This window comes from Chionomys nivalis, chromosome 14, assembly GCF_950005125.1.
Source record: "Chionomys nivalis chromosome 14, mChiNiv1.1, whole genome shotgun sequence".
Taxonomy (NCBI): domain Eukaryota; kingdom Metazoa; phylum Chordata; class Mammalia; order Rodentia; family Cricetidae; genus Chionomys; species Chionomys nivalis.
In genome coordinates, this window is record NC_080099.1 from 69,052,285 (window position 1) to 69,071,215 (window position 18,931).

General features: G+C 43.4%; 1 protein-coding gene across 9 annotated transcripts in view; it reads left to right on the forward strand.

Annotated features, from left to right (window-relative positions):
- The window catches only part of Tmem241 (transmembrane protein 241), a 144,962-nt gene that overhangs the window by 38,263 nt on the left and 87,768 nt on the right, over positions 1-18,931 (forward strand). For all 9 annotated transcript variants that reach the window (XR_009058309.1, XR_009058312.1, XR_009058310.1 and 6 more), the window contains 5 exons: positions 1,173-1,198; positions 5,173-5,224; positions 7,903-7,951; positions 9,849-9,894; positions 13,683-13,718. Coding sequence is in view for 5 of the 9 variants with exons in the window: in XM_057789223.1 (XP_057645206.1) it covers positions 1,173-1,198; positions 5,173-5,224; positions 7,903-7,951; positions 9,849-9,894; positions 13,683-13,718 (209 nt within the window). In the remaining 4 variants the exon portion in view is untranslated. The remainder of the gene's footprint in view (positions 1-1,172; positions 1,199-5,172; positions 5,225-7,902; positions 7,952-9,848; positions 9,895-13,682; positions 13,719-18,931) is intronic.

Here is an 18,931-nt window from a genome sequence, read left to right on the forward strand (position 1 = left end):
AAAAGACGGAGAGAGTCCAGGTCAGAAGTTCCTCATTTCAAGGCACTTTAAGTGCCAGGTTTACACTCTCCCAACCTGCTGCTTCTTCCTTCTCTCTGAGGGCGAGATAAATGCTCCTTATCCACATTTCTGTTTCCAGAATTTCTGCTAGACCAGAGAATGTCTGACATTGCTCAGTCAGAGCCGGGTGAGTGAAAGGGATCTTTAGGGAGACACAGGAGTGGCTGTGCACAATGATGCTTGCTTGGAGTTACTGCTACACAGGAGGCTGAGGCAGGATCGGTCGAGTTTAAGAGTTCAAGGACAGCCTGGGAAATATAACAAGACTAGTCCTCTTCCCAGAACCATTAGCTCTGACAGGAGATATGGCTTAGAGGACTTGACTCCTTTCTGCCTTTGCAGAGGACCTGCGTTTGGTTCCCAGCACCCACTCTGAGTGTCTTACAATCAGTCACCTTGTAACTCCAGTTCTGGCCTCTGTGGGCATCTGCATGTATGTGGTGCATGTAAAGTCACACACACACACACACACACATACACACACACACACTCACACACAAATAATATTTTTTAAAAAATCAGTAAATAAATGAATACATACACAGAGACTAGAAGCTGAACTAGAGATTAGTTTCTTTTCAGGTGTAGATCACATTGATTTCTCTCCATGTCCTTGGATTTGTGTGTAAGATTTGAAAATTGACACCGACATCATCTAGTTCATAAACAAACACTGTATCGTGGTCATAGTGCTTTGGCAGAGGACTCTGCTGCCACCTGTCATTCTTTGTCCAAGCAACAGGAAGCAGCAGGAAACACTAGGGCAGCAAGCTCTCTTTAAAAGAGAAAAGATTTATTTACTTACATATTTTATGTATATGGAAATTTTGTCTGCATGCATGCACCCCAGAAAAGGGCATTGGATCCCACAGGACTGCAGTTATAGATAGTTATAAGTCACTGTGTGGATGCTGGGAATCGAACTCTGGACCTTTGGAAGAGCCACCAGAGCTCTTAACTGCTAAGCCTTCTCTCCAGCCCCTGGCAGTGAGCTCTTAAGCCCCCTAAAAATTGTTTAATAATTTATTTGCTTTTTAATCTAAATTTTTTTGTTGAAGGAAGTGAAAGAGTTCAGAAAGACTAATGTATTATGTCTTTTCTCTTTCATACAGAAAACATCGCCCACAAAGATCTGTAGGTAAGTTAAAAGAAAACAAACACCCCAAGGATGTCAGAGTCGACCTGATGTAAACTGTTGGGAAACAGTTGAAGGAGGAATTTCTTATCAGCAGTCATATATCAAGGATGTCAGAGTTGACCTGATGTAAACTTGTTGGGAAACAGTTGAAGGAGGAATTTCCTATCAGCAGTCATATATTTGTACTTTGTTTCTTATTTCTAAAATTATTTTTTCCTTTTTGCAATATTTTCTTTTTTTGTTTTTTTTTTTTTTGTTTGTTTTTTTGAGACAGGGTTTCTCTGTGGTTTTGGTTCCTGTCCTGGAACTAGCTCTTGTAGACCAGGCTGGTCTCGAACTCACAGAGATCCGCCTGCCTCTGCCTCCCGAGTGCTGGGATTAAAGGCGTGCGCCACCACCGCCCGGCTGCAATATTTTCTTTTTTGGAGATAGGGTGTCTCTGGGTAGTCCTGGCTGTCTTGCAACTCACCATGTAGATCAGGCTGGCCTTGAACTCACAGAGCTCCGCCTGCCTCTACCTCCCGAGTGCTGGGATTAAAAGGGTGCAATATTTTCTTCCAAGGGAAAAAAATGAACCCATATTATATTTCTATGCTGAGTACACAAAACTTCACTAATTGTGCAGTAGTAGTGATGAACCAAATGAAAATATGGAAACAACTTAAAATCTAAAACAAAACTGGAGTGGTGGTGGGATTGCTCAGTTCTTAGTGCTTACCGCATGAGCATGATAGCACGATGCCCATGATCATTCCCCAGCTCCATTTTAAAAGCCTTGTAATTCCAGTGTGTGATACAATGGGAAAGGCATGGTTTTGAGACCCTGTTTCAAAAAATAAAGTGGATCTGGGCTTGAGAGCTCGCTCAGTGGTTAAGAGCACTTGTTCTTGTGAAGGACCTGGTTTGATTCCCAGCACCCACACGGAGGCTCACCACTTCCTCAGGCACCAGGCATGCATCTGGTGCACAGACATATATGTAAGTAAACATCATATGAATAATGTTGACTGAGGTTTCTGTCTGCCCAGTTCCCTAGCTGTTTAGTCCCAGAGAAAATCACACAGACGTCTCCATAAGTTATAAACTGATTAGCACATTAGCTCAGGCTTATTATTATCTCTTGTAACATATTAACCCATTATTCTTATCTATGTTGGCCACATGGCTCAGTACCTTTTTCAGCAGGGCAGGTCACATCCTGCTTCTTTGGTGTCTGGACAGGACTGCAGAGAGAGCTTCCTTCTTCCCAGAATTCTCCTGTTCTCATTGACCTGCCTCTACTTCCTGTCTGGTTGTCCCACCTATACTTCCTGCTTGGCTACTGGCCAATCAGCATTTATTTAAAACATAATTGACAGAATATAGACAATTCTCCCACACCAGAATAAAATAATCTAAGAAAAACCCAGCTACGTGGATCATTCCTGAGGCATGACCTCTAGCCTGCACATGTGTGTACACTCCCCATCCTGCTCATCCTTGTGTGGCCTTCCATTCCTTGAGTCAGCCCTCAAGCCCATCAGGATTCTCCTTACCACTAAAACCAGCCTGTTCTGTGCTGACCAAGAAAGCCGCTGACAGTCCCCGCTCCTGTTTGCCATCATTGTCCTCTAGGACACTGAAAATTCACCATGGTTGTCAGGAGGGTAGGCTGAGTGCCAAGGCTTCTGGGCCACAGGCTGGCCTATGTTGTTCTGACCTTCCCAAAGGTAGGGTCTAGCTATGACGGATCTCCAGGGCCACCTCCTGCCTAGTGCCCTAACCACAAGTCTGGGTACAGTACACAGCCACATGTTACAGTAGGGAGGACCACTGGGGTGGGTCAGCATCATGTGCTGAGTTGTGACTTGTTCAGGTTGTTGTGTGTGTGTTTGTACATGTATAGATGTGTGTGATCTATAAAAAGAATACAGAATTTTGTACATAGATAACATATTGGCATAAAATGCTTGATAATGCCATATGTAAAAACTCCTGAAAATCATGTATGGTGGCATAGAAAACCCTGTAATACCAATTTGTCAGAAAGCTGAGGCACAAGAATCAAAGTCAGCTTGGCATGGTTGTGAGATCCTGTCTCATGATAAAAGTAAAAGCAGGGCTGGTATAGCTCAGGGGTGGAGCCCTTGCTTAGCATGTGTGAGACCATGGGGTCAGGCCCCATTACTGAAACAAAAAATGAAATAAAAGTTTTTCCAGGTGAAGATGACAGCATCTGTACTGAATGCCACTGTTGTACGAAATGCCTTTGACCTCTTTTACCTGTCATCCGGCGTAACAACTGGTCAGCAGCGAAGCTGCCCAGGGCTGTGTTGTTGTCTGTATACAATGGCCAGAGCAGAGACTAGAGACAGAGCAGAGCAGAGGCTTGTGCTTTGGGAGAGAATTGTTAGACAAAGCCTGCAGCCAGGAGAGTTCTGAAAATACCTCTGATTGGCTGTGGGTTTTGTTCTTGCTGTTTGTTTGTTTTTGTTTTTCTAGACAGGGTTTCTCTATGTAGCCCTGCCTGTCTTGGAACTCACTCTGTAGACCAGGCTGGCTCGGATTTGGGAGATCCGCCTACCTCTGCCTACCGAATGCTGGGATTAAGGACATGTGCCACCACTGCTCAGCTGTGATGGGGTTTTGTAAGAGAACGTTTTAAACAATAGTAGAAATTAGACAGAATAATATAATCAAGTCTCTATGTTTCCTAGTTCAATGGCTCTAGCTTACAGATCCACCTGGATGACTTTGAAGCCAATCCCAGCTCTGTGGTTCCTCACTTGTATTTCAGGATTATAAGAGGTTTTTCTTAAAAAACTTTTTATCTGGGAAATAAAGATAAAAGTTTTAATTTTTTATTGATAATATTTTTATTAAACTAAATACTATGCATATGTCTTATATACATATACACATATATCTCATATATACATGAACCCATATATATATATAAATATAACTTAATGTATGTAAGAATATATATTTCATTACTCATATTTTTCTGATCTACTTGAGAATAAGTTGTATAGCCATAACCCTGTTCTTAAATACTTTGTATGTCTCCTAATGTCAGCCACCCCTTACATAACCAGTGACATTAGAAGCCTGGCATCCATTTGATGCTTTTATTTGCCCGTTTGTGTTTTGTAACAGTTTCCCTCCAGAGTGGTATGTGTCTTGCATGTCCTTTAATCTTGGTCAGTTCTTCAACCGTTTTCTATTTTTTTTTAAACTTGCCTTCCCATTAAAAGTTTTTAAAACTACAATTATTTATTGTGATGTGTATGTGTGTGTGTGTGTTGTGCACACATGTGATTGTACCAAAGCGTGTGTGATGTGTGGAGGTCAAAGGACAACTCACTGGGGTTAATTCTTTCCTTCCACCATGAGAGGCTCATCAGGTCTGGCGACAAGTGCTTCTGCCTTCTCAGCCAGCCTGGTCTCCACACTTGGGACGGTCTGGGCCTAAGTTTGGATTTATTGTATCATTTCCTCATGGCTCAGTTCAAAGCCACAGACTTGACACTGTGTCCTGAGGGCACTGTCAAGAGCACATGATGGATATGCCCTATTATTAGAGATCTTGAGGTCAGTTATTAGTAGCGGTGGATAAGACATAATGTACTTTCCATGCACATTCATTTAGTAATTGACATGATTTTGATCTGATCTCCCAGTTTGCCTCTTTCGTATCTGGTGGGATCTGGGGGGAACAGGAACACTTTTGGGGTAAGCCAACTCTAGTTTTCAGGTACTCTGTGAATACTGGGCTGTAGGGACAAGCCAGCTGAGTCACAGAGGAGGAAGTGCCCAGCTGTCAGCAGAACACGTGACTGTGAGGTACAGATAGTGGGACTCTCAGATGGTCAGAGCACCTGGGTGGTCTCAGAGATTCCAGTGGATGCGTGTGTCCTCCCCTGCCCTACACTCTCTGAGACGTGCTTTGATGTTGAAAGCTGACATTGCCTGTTTTATCTGCCTGTTCACAGTGCCCTCTTCCTCGTGGCTGCTGCAGGGTGCCTTCCCTTCCAGGACGCACAGGTAAGTCGAGTGAACTCACAGCACCGTCAAAGCCTTTCATAGCTCACCTCGGACGTGCAGTGTTCTCTGCCTTTCTTTCAGAACCACAATAGCCTGGCCCTGCAAAGACAGTCAGAAGCTACCAGGCTGGCCACCTTCTCCAGGCCTTCAATAGTGGCTGTGGGCAGCATGCCGTCTGACCAGCCTTGGGAACCTGTGATCCCTCGCCCGAGTCACCCCAGCTTTGGGCAATCAATCAAAGTTGATTTTCCTTCTTCCTCTGAAGATTGGTTTTTACTGGCATCCTGGGCCCAGGCTGTTTATCTTAGGAGCCCTTAGAGACGCATTTCAGCACTAGTGATCATCTCATTGCTAGATTTTCCTTTCTTACCTTTCCCCCTTTCTTCCCTGGCATTATCAAGACTCTACCAACAGTCAGGCACTGAGCTGGGCTCCAAGGATACGTACATTAGTGTGTTTCAGCAGACACTGGAGGCTGTTTAGAGCAAAGGAGAGGGAAACAGGCCACAGCAACAGATCATCATGACATGGGGAGACATTAAGGCTGGGAAGCACTTTAGAGGCTCAGGGGCCCTAACAGTAACTAACATTTATGGGGACTTGCCTTATGGTGGGCTCTGTGACAATGATTTATATACTTTGTCTTATTTTGGAGTTCACAATAAGGGCTTGGGAGGTGGCTCATTGGGTAAATACTTGAGGGCCAGAGTTTGGGTTTCCAGTGCCCAAGTTAAAAACGAAAAATGAAACTGGTGTGGGGGCACAAGCCCAGTGCAGGGAGAATCTCAGGGGCTTTTAGCCAGTCAGTGAGCTTCAGGTTTAGTGCGAGACCCTGTTTCAAAAATAGAAATGCACCTGCTGTCTGTCTCTGGCCTCCACCTGTGCACCTATAGGCTTGTATATCTGCACACATATACACGTGCGCACATATATGTGTGTACACACACACACAAAATCTCGACAATTTTGAAAGGGTAGGGACTTTTTAATCTCTATTTTTCTAATCAAAGAATGTGCTCCAAATAAGCTAGTAAATGTGTATTTTAGAATTTTATCCAGAGCTTTGTGACATTGGAGCAGGCCTCTCCTTACCAGGTTTAAATATGGAAGAATGAGGGGTGTTAAGCAGAGAGAAAGCAGGGCAACTCGGGGTGGGGCATGGCTCTTCTGGGATTTACTTTATGTCAAACTATTAGTATATGTACTCTGTTCTAATCCCTACTTCCTGCAGAGTGAGAGATAGAAGCAGAACAAGGAAACTGTGGAATGTTTGATGATGTCAAGTCTTACAGAGAAAAACAAAAAAGGAAGAGTCAGTGTTGAAGTGGGGCAGCGAGAAACTGCTCGCCTACCATGTGAAGGAAGGAGTCCCCTTGGCTGTGCTGAACAGGAAACAGTCACGCTTGGGAAAATGCGGGATGTCTTTGTTCTTCGGGTTGGGAGACTGTAGATGTGACTGAAGATGTGTCTGCCATGTCACTGGAGTTTGGAGAGCTCCTTCATGGTCTCCGGATGATACTTGGGAAATCAGGGTTTCCTTTTGAGGGTCTTAGTCTTACTAGTAACAAAGAAGAGTGAACTCAAACAGAAACTGGAGGACAATTTCATTAGAGCTTAAAATAGCACCACCCCAAAATGAGCAAGCTCTAAATCTCAGCACCTGCAGAGAATACTGGAGAGAAGTGGGGTGGGGTGGGGTGGGGGGTGAGGGGGACCTGGCTGGTGTGGAGGTAGCCACAGGGTGGCAGGCAGCCGCCATGGCTGAGGAGGAGTGGGGCATTGAAGAAAGAATCATTGAAGAAAGTGTCAGAAAACGCGTATGTAGGTTCTGGCCAGTATTGGCGAAAGACAGAAAAAAGAACAAAATTACATCTGTCTTAGTTAGGGTTTCTATTGCTGTGAAGAGAACCATGACCACGGCAACTCATAAAGGAGAACATTTAACTAGGGTGGCTTACAGTTCAGAGGTTCAGTCCATTATCATCATGGCGGAGTGCAGGCAGACATTTTGCAGGCAGCAGGAAATGATCTCTGACTTTGGGAGTAGTTTGAGCATGGGAGAACTCAAAGCCCGCCCCCAGAGTGACACACTTCCTCCTACAAGGCCACACAACTCCAACCAAGCCACATTTCCTATTAATGCCACTTCCTGTGAGCTTATGGGGTCAATTACATTCAAACTAGCACAGCATCTTTCTGAGTTAGAAAGGTGGAAGACAGCTGAACCCCATTGCAGCCAGCAGGGACTGTGCTGGGAAGTAAACAGTATGTCTTTAAAAGAATAATTATTCCATTTGTCCGCTTAGCATGTTTTAAGGTGAGCCAGCTTTCCTAGAGTGGTCCTGCATTTCTGTGGGTAGTTCCCTGCCAGGTCTTGGACCCACCCAACCAGATTACTTCTTAAGGGAAGAGACAATGAATGGCTTGTCTCCATCGAGAGAGATTCCATTTTTTATACAGGTGTTTGGATGTCACGGATTTGCATTTGAACACATTGGTGGGGGACAGAGGGGTCAGTGAAGAACCCAGGAAGGTGTCTGGGGAGATGAGCTGATTCTAGGCCTGGAAAAGGGGCTCTGGAGCCTTAGGCTCTCTCTTCACTTGGCTCCTGCCTGCTGTACAAATTTCTGTTTGTCTATAACTTAGATTTTCCTTTTCTTTTTAATTCTGTGTTACAGTTTGATGCAGATGGATATTCTTGGGCTGTAGTTCACTTATTTTGTGTAGGTAAGTTTTTTAAAGTGTTTATTTAAATGGTTGAGAACTATTATTAAGCTCTTTACTGTGTAGCCTTTTTTTTTTTTTTTTTTTGAGACAGGGTTTCTCTGTGGCTTTGGAGCCTGTCCTGGAACTAGCTCTTGTAGACCAGGCTGGTCTCGAACTCACAGAGATCCGCCTGCCTCTGCCTCCCAAGTGCTGGGATTAAAGGCGTGCGCCACCACCGCCTGGTTGTGTAGCCATTTTTTAAGTGACCCTACACAATAGGGAAATTAATTAAGATATTAAGGTTAAAGTTAAATGGAAAATTTCCAGATTTTTCTTTTTCTACTTTGGACTTCTCCTCAGGTATTTCTGTTTCCAACATAATTTCTCTTTTGTGTCAAACTCTCCTTGGTTTGGGTTTTACTTGTAATGTTAGTTGTTCTTCCGCAAAAATGGCGGACTCAGTGTATGCCAGGGGACTCAGTAAAGAAACTACTGATGTGACCGCTCTATTAGGGGCAAGATTTTTATTGTGGGTAAGAGAGAAACTATTAAGAGGCATCTGGAAGGGTCCACAGCAGAGAGAAGGAAAGTAGCAGGTTGGACATGGCCAAGACTAGGGAGTCAAGAAAACAGAGAGAAGAGGAGAGCTATGGAGAGAAAGAGCATAGCAGAGAGAGAGAGAGAGAGACGAATGATTGAGACAGGGAGAAAGCCAGGGACCAGGAGTGGACAAATGTGGATTTAAGGAAGCTGCTGGGAAGGACTCCTTTTGGGATGGAAAACCTTTTTTTCACAAGTTTCTAAGGAATGCTTGCTTTCTAAACCACTGGAAATCTACCTGGAACTCATTTCTGAACATGTAGGCTTTCTGAGAGACAATCAGAATGTCATGTCTAAAATTCTTCCAGTAGCAAACAAAAAACCCAAAAGATGAAATTAAAAGACAATCTGATTTTATTTCAAGTCATGAGTTCAGTGTATCTTGTTTGGTTTTGTTGCAACCAAAAATCCCAGGGGTTTCCTTCTTTACGGGCATCGCGGGAAGGAAGTGGAGCTTGCTGTTGGCAGTACCTCTGGACCACCTGGTCACTCTTGGTCAAGTGCTTCCTTCGGCAATCGCAGTGCCTGACCTTGTCATGGGATTTGTATCCCTGCAACCCTTCCGTTCATTTCCTCCTGTCAGTGTATGAAAGAGGGAGAAGGGGCCAGTGCCCTTTTGGGGCCTTTCCCTGTGAAATTGATGAACCAGCCTGCCTCCATCTTAGGCTTAAAAGCCATTTATAGTAAAGACAAACTAGGCTCATTTCTATTTATGATTAAACCTCTTTTTCTCCAGAATTGGACTATGTCACACCTGTAACCTTAGTACAAATGGATCTATACTGCCTTTTCCAGGAATGGCAATCATGTCTTTGCTTCAAATAGTTGTCTATAACCATCTAGCAAGCCTACCTTTCTTTCAAAAGGCTTGTTATGACTACCTTGTTATGACCACCATGCTATCATGTCTCTGTTTCTGGAGGTTGTTATGACTAACTTGTTATGCTTATATTCTGTTCCTGTAATCCTACCTATTTGCCCACCAAATCCCCCATTGGAACTCCCTTTCCTCTAAGCTATAAAAATCTTATATTCTTCATGTCTGCTGCTGACCTCTCAAACCCTTCCTTAGGGGTTTATACTAATATAAAACTTGCTTTAGTTAATTGCTTGCTTTAATTAATTTGACCACGATGATGTGGGTCAGTGGTATTTCTCCTCCTATCTTTGGGACTGACAACACAGGGAGAAGGAACCAGAACTCTTTTGGGGTCTGGGGAGGCCAGCTGCCTTTTCCCTGTGAATTTTCTGCTTTTCTGGAGGTGTAGGCAGCTCCTTAAACAGAAGGTACCAATGACTCATGTCCCTTGTTTTCTAGGGGCTTACAGAATACTTCGGAAATCTCAGAAGCCCAGCATGTTAAGGTGAGCTCTTAACATCTTGGGAGTTGGTTGACTAAAGAGATGTGACCCACATGTGATACAGTCTTCCCTGTAAGCCATCGCTCGTTGCTCATTGGACCACTTACCTCTTGGGCTGATTGTCACCAGCCTTTAACAATGTGTGCAGAGGCAGGGAAGCCTCCTATTCTTTAGTCACAGCCATCTAGGTGGTGATTTAATGAAACGTCCATACTTCTAGTTTTCCAGGGTGACATTTGACTGCACCTAGCTCAGAAGGGCAACTTCTGTGTTCTTGATTCCACTGCCCCTAAAATCTGACTCAGTTTATATCTGGAAGTCTCCCTAGTTCCCAGTCATTGTAGGTAGCCAATGAAACAGTCTTGGTGAGTGTAAAATTTAAAAAATTAAAATTTAAGTAAAAGGAAAGAATTCTTGTTTCCACCAAGCTGGGGCCTGATACTGGCCAGCTGGCCTCTGGGTGTGGGGATGCCTGGAGGCCTGGAGAAGAAGGCCTAGGGGATGACTCCTGTCCTTCGGCCCTGCCCCTGTGACTTTTATTTCTTGGGTTGCCTTTTGTTCTCTGAATGAAGTCTTTTTGCAGCTGGAAGCCAGCAGAGCCGGGTGTGGTACCTGTAAATTTGTCTGTGGCAGGAGGATCTAGAGTTCAAGGCTTGACTAGGCTCCATAGAGAAACCATGTCTCATAAAAAACAAAGCCTCAAAGTACATGATACCCACTTAAATCTGAGGTTGGATGAATAGCACATGGTTCTTTAAGTAAGTACCATGTAGTGTTAGAACATACACTGAGATAGAAGTTTTTAGCTGAGTTTTGAACTATTGGCATATTCTTGATTTTTAAAAGAGAAATACTGTGTGCATAGTATGCATATGTGAGAAGACAGCTTGTTTTTTTTTTTTTTTTTTTTTTGAGACAGGATTTTTTTCTGTAGCTTTGGAACCTGTCCTGGAACTTAATCTGTAGCCCAGGCTAGCCTCTAACTCACAGAGATCCGCCTGCCTCTGCCCCCTGAGTGCTGGGATTAATGGCATGGGCCACCACCACCCAACGAGAAGACAGCTTTTGGGAGTCAGTTTTCTCCTTCTCACATCAACTCCTAGACAGCAAACCAAGGGCCTCAGAACAGCAATACCAACTGAGCCCTCTCATGGCCCTGGATTTTTATCTACCAAGGATACCAGCCCTGAAAGCCAGTGCATCCAGCGGTCCAAGACAGTTGATAGAGTTGATAACTGACTCTCCTGAAAGTAGCGAACACATAAATGGGAAGCAACTGATCCAGGTGAGGTGTGTATTAGCACTAAACTGGCAACTGTGTTCAGAAGGAATGGGCCCATTATGGAAGGGGTTTAGAATTTGTATTTCCTGTTTCTTGACAGTCATCTGCATGTCCAATGCTGTAGTGGGCTTTTTCATTCTAATCTTACTCCTAGTTTGAGGGAACTGGTTCATTCTTTACTTACCTGGATAACTAATTTGAAATAAGAATATACTTTGTTTGATCCCGAAATGTGTTGGGTATAGATAGAAGTTTCTGTCCTGCCTGGTCCTGCAGCTTTTCAGTCCCAAAGAAACACACAGAGGCTTATATTAATTGTAAACTGTTTGACCAGTTATCTCAGGATTATTATTAACCAGGTCTTACAACGTAAATTAACCCATAATTCTTGTCTGTGTTTAATGTGACTTAGTACCTATTCTCAGTGAGGCATTCTCATCTTGCTTCTTCTGCATCTGCCTGGTAACTAACTCTTTCCCTTACCTCTTCCTAGAATTCTCCTAGTCTGGTTACCCCACCTATACTTGCTGCTTGGTTACTGGCCAATCAGCATTTATTAAACCAATATGAGTGACAAATCTTTATAGTGTACACGAGCATTATCCCACAACAGTTGGTTAGTTTGTCTTTTTTTTTTCTGTGTTTTACCATGTCAGTAATCTAGCTTCTAATTTTCCTTTCTTCCTTCCTTCCTCCCTCCCTCCCTCCCTCCCTCCTTCCCACCCTCCTTTCTTTTGTTGCTCCCTTCCTTCTTTCTTTCATTGAAGGAGTGTATGAGATAGAGGGGAGGTGTGGAGAAACTGAGAGAAACTATAATTAGGATATATTGTGTGAGAAAAGAGGCTCCATTCCCTTTCTCTCTCATTAGAATAGAACAGACTTCTAAGAGATAATAACCAAACATGGCAAAATAAAATATAGTAAGATGAATCAAAAACTTTCATATCAAAGTTGGACTCAGCAACCCAACAAGAGGGAAAAAGTCCCAAAAGCAGGTACAAGAGTCAGAGACTCATTCATTTTCTCAGGAGTCCCATAAAAACCCCAAACTAATAGATACAATGTAATATATTATATACACAGAGGACCTGGTGCAGACCTGTGTAGGCCCTGTGCTTGCTGCCTCAGTGTCCGTGAGCTCATGTGCACCTTGCTTAGTTGATTCAGAGGCCCTTGTTCTCCTGGTGTCGCTGTCTCTCTGGCTCTTCCAGTCTTTCTGTCACCTCTTCCATGGAGTTCCCCGAGCTCTGAGGGGAGGGATTTGGTAGAGACCTCCAATTTAAACTCTGCATAATGTCTGGCTGTGGGTCTCTGGATCTGTTCCCATCTCCTGCTGGAGGAAGCTCTCTGGTGAAGACTGGAAAGGTACTGATCTATGAGTACAGCAGAATATCACCAGGAATCAGTTCTTTCTTTCTTTCTTTCTATCTATCTATCTATCTATCTATCTATCTATCTATCTATCTATCTATCTATCTTCTATCTATCTATCATCTATCTGTCTATCACCTATCTTATCTATCTATCTATCTATCTATCTATCATCTATCTGTCTATCACCTACCCTATCTATCTATCTATCTATCTATCTATCTATCTATCATCTATCTCTCTATCATCTATCTATCACCTATCCTTTCTATCTATCTATCTATCTATCTATCTATCTATCTATCTATCTATCTATATTTATCTATGTATGTATCATCTTTCTATCACCTATCTAATCTATCATCTGTATATCTATCTCTGTTATCAATCTGTCTATCTCTATCATCTGTCTATCTATATGTTGGCTATCTCTGTCATCTATCTGTCTGTCTCTATCATCTGTCTGTCTTTCTTTCTATTTGTCTATCAATCATCTATCTACCTATCATCTATATCTATCTATCTATCTATCTATCTATCTATCTATCTATCTATCTATCTATCTATCTATCTATCATCTATCCATCCATCCATCCATCCATCCATCCATCCATCCATCTGCCAGTTGTCTTTGGTTTTACATTAGGTTTTACCTTAGGACTATCTAGTCTCTGATTCTTGGTTACCCAAGCAGTGTTGGGTATGGCTTCCTTCTATGGAGTGGGCCTGAAGTCAAATCAGACATTGGTTGGCTGTTCCCACAGTTCTGTGCCACCATTGATTGCACTAGCATATCGTGCAGACAGGACAGATTGTAGGTCAAAGGTTGGTGTCCACATTTCTCTTTCCGTAGTTTGCAGAGTCCCTTCCCTCACCAAAGAGATGAGAACATGGGCTGAGGACTCCATGTAGGCACCAGCTCTCCATGTTCAATGAGCTGTGTGAAATTTAAAAAGTTATTTCAGGTCAAATGACAAGAATTGATCTCAAATATGAAATGCTCCTTCTCCTTTGATAATTTATAAAATTAATAACTTAGAGGCAGAATTTATTAATACAGTATAATGACCATTTATAGATTTAAAAATTCTTTTCATTATATTATGAGTCTTCTCTTTGTCTCTCTTTAATTTTTCAGTGACATTGACCAGCAGTACTTGAACTATATATTCAGGTAAGACAGAATTTACGTCTTTTCAAGAATAATGCGTATCCTGCTTAGAGATGAGTTTTTAATTTTTCAATAATATTTTGATTAGTGAATTTTAAACAAGTTGGCTTGCTAGGAAATCAAGTTTAAAATGTTGTGAGTTGATCACAATCTGAAGAATCCAATGATTGTTCTTAACCAAAACAAGAAAAGCCTGTTTGGCCTGAGCTTCAGAGGGTTCCCCACTTCCCCCTGGAGGGTGAGAAATATTTACTCTGGTGCCCACACCTTTGCTTCCAGACTGCATCCTGAATCCCTCGTACAAGTAGTTCTGAGCTTGGCTCTTGTCTTGACACACACACACACACACACACACACGGGTGCAGAGCAGAGCTCCAGAGGCCAGATCCCACTGATGTGAGCTTCAGACACTCTCAGAATTATAATTTTAATCTAGACTTTTGGCTGTTTTCATGGTATATTTGTTATGGTGGTTAGTCAGGTCTGAAGCTTAATGTGTAACCTTTTATGTATGGCATATGGACTCCTGTGTGTGCCTGTACTCCAGCCGATCAGGGGATGGGTCATCGTGCTATATGGGATAGTCAGGATGGTTCTTGGGCTTTAGCAGCCTCAGGCTACCTGCTGCAGACTTGGCTGAGAAAGTGAGACTTGCTGCTGAGGATCCAAGAGTGCCTGACGTCCAGACTTGCAGTGAGAGGACCATGTTAGATGTCTACTTCAGCACTTGGTGGTGGTGATTTCTGATGGAGTCCCTTGCAGCTCCATCTCAGAGAAAGCCCCTGGTGTACAACTCAACCCAGCAGTTATTAAAACGCCCTTTAGTATTTTGATTTTTGTTAGGTTGTCTGTTTTTTTCATACGTGCATGCACACGAAAACAAATACTGGCAGAGGCCGGAAGATCTTCTGGAGTTAGAGCTACAGGTGTTTGTGAGCCTCATGATATGGGTACTAGGAATTGAATTCAGGTCCTCTGTAAGAGCATTACGCACTAACCACTGAGCCAGCTCTCCAGCCCCTACAGCACTGTTTTGAATGTAAAACTTACTCTAAGCATGGCTGTTTGTTACCTTCATACTCAGCCAAAAAACAAAACAAAACAAAAAAACAAACAAACAAACAAAAAAGAACCCTCCAGTTATTCATTCTGCTTGTGCTGTGTGTTTGTACGAGGTCAACTTCTGGGCTCTTCGTCTGTCGTTTACCTTATTTTGTGAGAGAGGGTCTCTCACCTAACCCGGAGCGTGTCATTTCAGCTAGGCTGGCTGGCTGGCAAGTCCTTGGGATCTGCCTGTCCCTACCCTCCAGCTACTGGTTTTAAGATACTTTTCCAAAAAATTGCCAGTGGTTCTTGGTATTTCAGTATGTTTCCCAGGGTTACAGTTCAGTGGCAAAGTACCCAGCATGCACTAGGCTTTGGGTTTAATCCCCAGCACTGAAAAGTATTTCCCAGGTGTTGAGCTGTTGGAAATAGTTCTACAGAAGATATATGCCATGCAACAGAGGTATAGCAACACAGAAAAGTGAGCCCCTGTGGTCCTCAGTTCTTTATTCTGTTCTTTCTTCCTCCATCTGGTGTGAGGATATTTATTGCCTACAACCCTGGTACCCGGGTCTTCCAGGCTGAGGCTGTGGCACACTCCAGTAAAGCGCTAACTCTGTCCAGATTTTTTTTCCTTCAGTAAGTGGCGAAGATAGTTGAATCATAATGAGGACCACTTCCCTCCGTCCTTCTGTCCCTCCCTCTCTCCTTTCCTCCCTCTTTTCCTCTCTCTCCCCCCTCTTCTTTTTTTTTTTTTTCAAGACAGGGTTTCTCTGTGAAACAGCTGCTGTCGTCCTGAAAGTCACTCTGTAGATCAGGCTGGCTTTGAACTCACAGAGATCCGCCTGCCTCTGCCTCCTGAGTGCTGGGATTAAAGGCATGGGCCCTCACACGGCAAAGAACCACTGTTCAGTTGGCCACTGCTGCTTGATTCTGGACAATCAGCATCCAGAAATCTGCACTCTGCTCAGATTTATGGGTTGTCCCTGTCCAGGCAAGCGTGGAGCATAGTCCACCAAGGGAGAGACTTGTTTGGGTCTCTCAATATTTTGGGAGATGCAATAAGTGTAGGACTCTCAGTCTCTGGCAGATATTTTTCCTCCACTGGGTGAATTTGCTCCTGACTCTGACTTGTTGCTGCTCCCACCATGAGCTGCCACTATCGACACACCTAGAGGTGATTATCTGCATCAGAACCTATTGTGAGCATCTGTTGTATGCCTTATACTGCTTAAGACACAGAGGTAAATAAGACACGGTTCTTCCCTTGAGAAGTACAGTGTAGGAATAAGGAGAGGGCTAATGCCTTTTTTTTTTTTTTTTTTTTTTTGCGGTTCAGTTGAATGAATAAGGCCACAGTACAGGGAAAGATTGGCTAGAGAGATGAAAATAACTGAAGCTTCTAAATACAGGTTAGTCTTCTATCTGCATTTTGGAGAATTTAGGTAGTAGGTGAGAGTGTCCTTGTATTGTAAATTCCTTATAATCTTGAGTTCCCCCAATGCATAAAATATAAAATTATTACTATAATGTTGTTGACACATTCTCTACTTCTTTGCTCTCCAGGTAAGATTATGCACAAGTCTGTCAATGGGGAGTGACTCAGTGAGAGAAAACACGCAGGCTAGCGTTTGGAGACCACGGTTCCCCAGGCCAGCCCAGTCTATGTCCTGTAAGCATGGTTTACTGTCATTCTATTACTGGGACAGTTCCTGGCCAGGCCCAATGGCTCAGGCCTATGTTTAGCTACTGAAGACACTGAGGCAGGGTGATCCAAAGTTTAGTGTCCGTCCTGGACTGCAAAGTGAGTTCAGGGGTAGCCTGGGCAACTTAGTGAGACTTTATCTCTAAAACTCAACAGTAAAAATAGGGATGAAGTTATAGCTCGACAATAGTGTACTTGCCTAGTGTGCATATGAAGCATAGGTTCAATCAGCAGTAACACACGAACACACGCACTCACAGACACACACACACAGGGCACATACAGAGAGACAGATGTTGGAGGGAGCCCCTTGTTCATTCCAGGCTGCTTAGACCCAAAATAATCACACAGAAATTATATTATTTAAATCACTGCTTGGCCTATTAGCTCTAACTTCTTATTGGCTATCTCTTACATCTTAATTTAACCCATTTCTATTAATTTATATTTTACTGCAAGGCTCATGGCCTACCGGCAAGATTCCAGCTGGCAGTTCGCGTCTTTCTCCTCTTTTGGCTCCATGGCATCTCTTGACTCCACCTTCTTTCTCCCAACATTCAGTATAGTCCCCTCCCCCGCCTAGTTCTGCTCTGCCCTATCACAGGCCAAGGCAGCTTCTTTATTCATTAACCAATAAAAGCAACACATATACAAAAGGACCTCCCACACCAGACACACACACACAGACACACCACACACACAACAGACACAGACAAACATGTACACACACAGACATCACACACAGCAGAGATAAGCACACACACACAGACATATCACACACAGACAACAGTTACAAACACATGAATACACATTTAGCACTCAGTAAATATTTTATCAAGGAGTAGGTTTTAAAAAGATCTGCTATTCATCAGATATTATATACTAGCATAATTTTTATATTAGCACACCTTCCTCTTTAGCCTTTGTATGTAATTTATAATCTTAGAACTCTGAGGGGTTTCAAGTTACATTTTTCTTCAGACATATTCTTACCACAGATACAGTATGAGCCCATCAGAACCCATATTGAGGATCAGCTGTATGCCTGGTTGCTTGTAATCCCAAGAGGAGTAAAATATGTTCTGCTCCCCGGAGGGCACAGAACAAGTGTGGGGCAAGGCTGGGTTTGTGGAATTGCAAAGAGGGTTTAGAGAGTCAACTCAACTGAACGGAGTGATCCTGATCGTATTTAAGGTACCATGGCAAGTCTTAGGAGACACTTTGGGGTGGAAAAGGGTTCTGTTATCCTGGCTATGGAGCAATAACTCCTGAAAGTGTGACCAAAGAGTTAAAATAATGAAGGGTATATGTGAAGAGATGTACAGAGCCCATGCAGAGGACTAGGCATCATCAGTTCTGTAGTGTTTCATATGTGGTGTGTGTGTGTGTGGGGGGGGGTGCGCGTGTGCGCATGTGTGTATTTATGACCATGTATAAATCTTGTCTTATCATCTGTAGGCTCTTAAATAATGGGACCCAGGACTTGATCCCTCCACTTTCCCATGAGTCTTCTCTCTTCCCAACCCTGCTGTTCTGAGAGCCTTCCATTAAAACAATCAAGAGCATAGATAAGGCTTAAATACTGCTCATCAGCAGGGGCTTAGCTAGCTAGCATCTCGAAGCCAGTCTTTGGGGTCAGCTTGACTCTGTGTTTTAGAGGAAGAGTCTGGAAAATCAGAAATGCCCATATGCTGTCCTTGAAGACTGTGATATAAACTGGGATGCTGGGCTACTCTGTGATACAGCCAGGGTGTAGACTGAGCAGAGGATGCTGGGCTACTCTGTGACACAGCCAGGGTGTAGACCTGAGCAGCCTTCCTATCTGTGGAAACCCAGATCTTATACTTATATAGCAAGGTTTGTAGGTTTGTTTTGTTGGTTTTTTTTTTTTTTTTTTTTTTTTTGGTTTTTTTGAGACAGGGTTTCTCTGTGTAACCCTGACTGTCCTGGAACTCAGTCTGTAGACCAGGTAGACTCACAGAGATCCGTCTACCTCTGCTCCCTGAGTGCTGAGATTAAAGGCATGTGCTAGCCGGGCGGTGGTGGCGCACGCCTTTAATCCCAGCACTTGGGAGGCAGAGGCAGGCGGATCTCTGTGAGTTCGAGGTCAGCCTGGTCTACAAGAGCTAGTTCCAGGACGGGCTCCAAAGCTACAGAGAAACCCTGTCTCGAAAAACCAAAAAAAAAAAAAAAAAAAAAAAAGGCATGTGCTATCACTGCCAGGCTTAGACAGTAAATTTTATTCCTATCCTGTAACTAGATCAGTTTCCCAGATGACGGGGAATTTTGCTAAATGCAGCAGTAGCCGAAGGTGGGAATTCAGCCCTTTGCAGCTGGGCTTCAGGGAGCAGTAAGAGTCCAGGGAGATGGAGAGGCTCCCAGAGAAATGACGTAATGCGAGATTGACCCACACCAGAGAAGCCCTCCTTCCTGTCCCTCAGCACTTGGCTCTGTTGAGTATCTGCTA